This window comes from Cebus imitator, unplaced genomic scaffold, assembly GCF_001604975.1.
Source record: "Cebus imitator isolate Cc_AM_T3 unplaced genomic scaffold, Cebus_imitator-1.0 Scaffold343, whole genome shotgun sequence".
NCBI lineage: Eukaryota > Metazoa > Chordata > Mammalia > Primates > Cebidae > Cebus > Cebus imitator.
In genome coordinates, this window is record NW_016107658.1 from 664,745 (window position 1) to 669,790 (window position 5,046).

The 5,046-nt window shown below is 38.0% G+C and overlaps 1 protein-coding gene across 1 annotated transcript in view; it reads right to left on the reverse strand.

Moving 5' to 3' along the window:
* The window catches only part of CENPI (centromere protein I), a 74,394-nt gene that overhangs the window by 48,278 nt on the left and 21,070 nt on the right, over nucleotides 1–5,046 (reverse strand). Inside the window, 2 exon segments of the mRNA XM_037730423.1 lie at nucleotides 231–372; nucleotides 709–798. Coding sequence (XP_037586351.1) covers nucleotides 231–372; nucleotides 709–798 — 232 coding nt within the window.

Below are 5,046 nucleotides of genomic sequence, written 5' to 3' on the forward strand. Positions count from 1 at the left end.
AAAAAAAAAAACAAAAAAAAAGAAAATAAAACAATCTACTGATGGACTAAATAGACTACAAACCATAAATATAAAAGCAGCTGTTAAGGTGTTTCAATTAAAGGAATCTGAATATGGTTTAGACAGAATCCTGGGTAACTGATATGAATTTAAATATCTATAATCTCCTCTAAGATATGAATGGTTATTATTTGGATTTAATAAAAGAAAGTCATGCAAGTTGTTTGGGCTTTAGATACTTACTCTTTTTAGAGGACGAACATTAGCTGGACCTAACATCAATTTCAGAGGTTCTGGAGAAGGTCCCTGGTTTCTTTGCTTCACGGCAAGCAGAGCTGTCTTCCAAAGATTCTCTGAATTCTTAAAATAGATCTATAAATTTGGATACAAAGTACAAGAAAGTAGGCACCCATAAATTGGAGCAACATAAAGTCTAAAACTCTTATTAATTGAAAATATATTATGAAATCCTTTACACCCATACAAATACATTTAAAGTTGTTTTTTTCTCATCAGCAATCTATTAAATACACTAAATAGGATTAACACAAAATGCCAATCCCTAAAAAAAACTTCCCCAAAACAGTACCACAATACTAGATAGTAAAATAGTAGGCTATAAATATTTCAGTTGAAATCTGTAAGTTAACCTTACCAAAAATAACATATTTCAATGTCAATATGATTTCTCTCTCCTTAATCCCTTACCTTCTTCCTTACAGGCAAAGATACAGAAATCAGAGCAGGGGCAAAGAACTTATACAGCAACAACAAAGCCTGGAGATGAGGCTGCATTCCCTGAAATAAAAATAAATTTTTCATCTTCAATTCTGTGGCTATTAAGAAACTGAGGAAACAAATACCAATAAGAAGGAAAAAAAGTATATTCAGACCATAATTTCACTATGAGATATATCTATGGAAAGATGCTATCAAAAATCAAAAAAATGAGTAGCCAGGCATTCAAGTCAACCACCATAAAACAACCCTCTCCAAACTGTGATCTTCTCTCTTAAGACCTTTTTTGACTTTACTTCTACCTTCTGTTTTCTCTCTTCTCTTCCTATGTTTAGACTTACCAGTTATACTTACTAGCACAGCATAGCTTATTTTCACTAGTAGCATACTCAGAACTCAAAGTTTACTTGTCCTTGATTTAGACATCAAAGGGATAGGACCAAAAGAGAAGGTAATACCTGATTATCATAATTCTTGGAAGATTATCTAGGAAATTACAGTTGGTATGCCATAGTCAAGCAGCAACTGAAACAAGTCTTAAGTCTTAACAAAAGCACTAATTTCACAATGAAAGAAGTCATTACTGCTACATACCTGTTTTATACATCTGGCTATCCAGAGAAAGAATACTACTAAAATGAATTCTAAGAAAGTAACTGAATTGTCTTATTATACTAAAATTTCATTGAATCAAATACTGTAAAAAGTAAGTCAGCAAATGAGGCTTAGAAATATAACTTTTTTTTTTTTTTTTTGAGACAGAGTCTTGCTCCGTTGCCAGGCGCCCGACTGGAGTGCAGCAGCGTGATCTCGGCTCACTGCAACCTCCACCTCCCGGGTTCAAGCAATTCTCCTGCCTCAGCCTCCTAAGTAGCTGGTACTACAGGCACACGCCACCACACCCAGCTAATTTTTGTATTTTTAGTAGACACGGGGTTTCACCATGTTGGCCAGGATGGTCTTGATCTCTTGACCTCATGATCTGCCCGCCTCAGCCTCCCAAAGTGCTGGGATTATAGGTGTGAGCCACTGCGCCCGGCCTAATATTTCTATTTTATAACAGCTTCTTGAAATTAAATTTATTAAAACAAAACTAAATTGGTCCAGTTTATCTACGTTGAAAATATCTTCTAACCTCTGTACACCCGTTATCCATGGGTATCAGAGTGTTTGTTTTGAGCCAGAATGCTTTTTATAGAATGCTTGGTAGTGCTGAGGCCTTTATAATGTATAGTCTAGTTAATTATAACTATTTTTCTTGTTAAAAAGTTAATGCTAAAAAAGGGGAGGGGGAGATTTCCAGTTAAAAATGGCATATTGAACACATGATTAATTTGAGGTTCTCCTAAAGCCCCATTTAAAAGACAGTAAAAGAATGAAAAATGTAGCTGGGCATGGCTGGTCACACCTGTGATCCCAGCACTTTGGAAGGCCAAAATGGGTGGATCACTTGAGCTCAGGAGTTTGAGACCAGCCTGGCCAACATGGTGAAATCCTGACTCTACTAAAAATACAAAAATTAGGCTGGGCATGGTGGTGCACACCTGTAGTCCCTGCTACTCAGGAGGCTGAGGCAGGAGAATGGCTTGAACCTGGGAGGCAGAGGTCACACTGAGCTGAGATCACGTCACTGCACTCCAGCCTGGGTGATGGAGCGAGACTCCATTTCCAATAAATAAATAAATAAATAAATAAATAAATAAAGAATAAAAAGGGGATAAAGCAAAGCACAAGTACAAAGAGAACAAGAGAGGAGACAACAGCAAATGAAAAATCTAAACAAAATTTTGGAACCTAGAATGAAGATGGGCAAATAGTAACCAAGTCAGCAGAACAGATAAAATAAAATATAAGGTATCAACAGAAAAAGCCTCAAAAAAATCAGATTCATGTTTGACAACTCCCAGAAAGGATCAAGATTTGAGGGACCAGATATCTCTAAAAAGTGAGGATTCCAGAGGAACAGAAAACTGGAGTATTGCATGAAAGGCTACATAAGAAGCAGTTAGAACTCCAAATTCCTTCACTATATTGGAAAGACATTAGGCTTTACTCCCTGAAAATGAAGCTGGACTCAGATACAACCAGGCATAGCCAAGGGAGGATAACAAGACCATTTCTCACCCCTTTCTACTGCTTAGGTCTCAGAGTGCCAGTAGCCAAATTTACACCCCGTAATGATGTATTAGCCCACTCTAACACTGCTATAAAGAACTGCCTGAGACTGGGTAATTCATAAAGGAAAGAGGTTTAACTGACTCACAGTTCTGCATGGCTAGGGAGGCCTCAGGAAACTTACAATCATAATGGAAGGGGAAGCAAACACATCCTTCTTCACATGATGGCAGGAAGGAAAAGAATGAGAGCAGAGAGAAGCCAGAAGCCTCGCACTATCACAAGAATAGCATGGAGGAACCCCCCCCCATGATTCAATTACCTCCCATCAGGTCCCTCCCATGACATGTGGGGATTATGGGAATTATAATTCAAGATGAGATTTGGGTGGAGAGACAGCCAAACCATATCAGATGGTTAATTTTAAGTGTTGCTTTGGCTGGTCCACAGGCTGCCCAGATATTTGGACAAACATTATTCTGGGTGTTTCTGTGAGGGATTTTTGGATATGATTAACATTTAAATCAGCAGACTTTGAGTAAAGCAAATTGATTGCCCTCTATGATGTGGATAGGTCTCATCCAATCAGTTGAAGGCCTGAATAGAAGGGCCCCTAATTAAGAAGAAAATGTCCAACAGACTGCCTTCAGACTTCATCTGCAACAGCAGTTCTTTCTGGTTCTGTAGTAGACTGCTACTGAACTCAAACTGGAACATTGGATCTCCAGTCTGCTGGCCCATCCTGTAGATTTTGGAATAACCAACCACCATAATTAAATGAGCCAATTCCTCATATTATAAATCACACACACACACACACACACACACAAAATTGATTATGTGCAACTATGCAACCCTGTAAGATAGGAAACAGGAGAATTCTGCTGAGAAAATTGACATAGTCTTCTGGGAGGATCCTCAATGAAACATCAAGATCCTACAATGAACATGTCTTGCTCATGGACACAAGTTTCCAATCATTGTGTTACTACTTTACTCTTAAATATGAATAAACTTTACCAAGCATTTGAGAAAAACTACCAGGAAAGACGGGCCAGGTACAGTGGTGCACACCTGTAATCCCAGCACTGTGGGAGGCCAAGGTGGATGGACTGCGTGAGTCTAAGAGTTCAAGACCAGCATGGGTGACATAGAGAGACCCTGTCTCTACAAAAAAATTAAAAAATCAGCCAGTCATGGTGGTGCATGCCTGTAGTCCCAGCTACTCTGGAGGCTGAGGTGGGAGGATCACTTGAGCCCAGGAAATCACAGTGGCAGTGAGCCATGATCATGCCACTGCACTCCAGTCTGGGTGACAAAGTGAGACCCCTGTCTCTTAAACAAATTAAAATAAAATTTAAATTTAAAAAGTACCATTAGAAAAAAAAAATTAAAAAAAAAAGAAAAACAAAATAAAAAGTACCATTAAAGACAGACCAAACAAACTAAAAACATAAACTATGAGAAAACAGAGACAAAGCTTGAAACAGAAAAATATCACAGCCCAAGGTGCATACACACAGGCTCATGCCTGATAGAGGGAGAATCCCAGAAATCATCCTCATCAACCCTTAAGATAAGACCTAATTCTCTTGACCGACAAGCCTAGGGTAATGTCAGGAAAAAAACACAAAACACCTAATTCTCCCTTCTTGTTCCAAAGATTGCTCTGGACAGGGCCTAGTGTATGTAGGAAAATAACATGCCTGCCTCACTTCCTACTATTCATGCCTGCCACCAGAAAGGCAATTTTTGTGGTTTTGTTTCCTTCATAGATTGGGAGTTATGGGGCACGGATGGGGATAGATGGGATATATGCCTTTGCAGGTATCAGAAATTCACACATCCAATGTATTTCCTCACATATGGGAACTGACTATGCCTGTTACTATCAGGCATGTTAGGTTACATATGCACATGGCTATGCCTTCTTGGTATATTATTGGAGTTGCCCAAACTCATCAAAATTTAGCTAATCAAAACAATGTTATGTATCCATCTTTTTAAATGGGTATTGATAATGGAATAACTTAGTAATGCACTTACAGAGTGTTAGTAATGAAACCATACATTTAGTGTCTTTTAGATTTTCAGACAATCATCTAAAAAATCATTTTTTAACTTGAACATACACTGTGTTTCAGCTAATACAAATCAGCAAGATTTTTTTTTTTTTTTTTTTTTTTTTTTTTT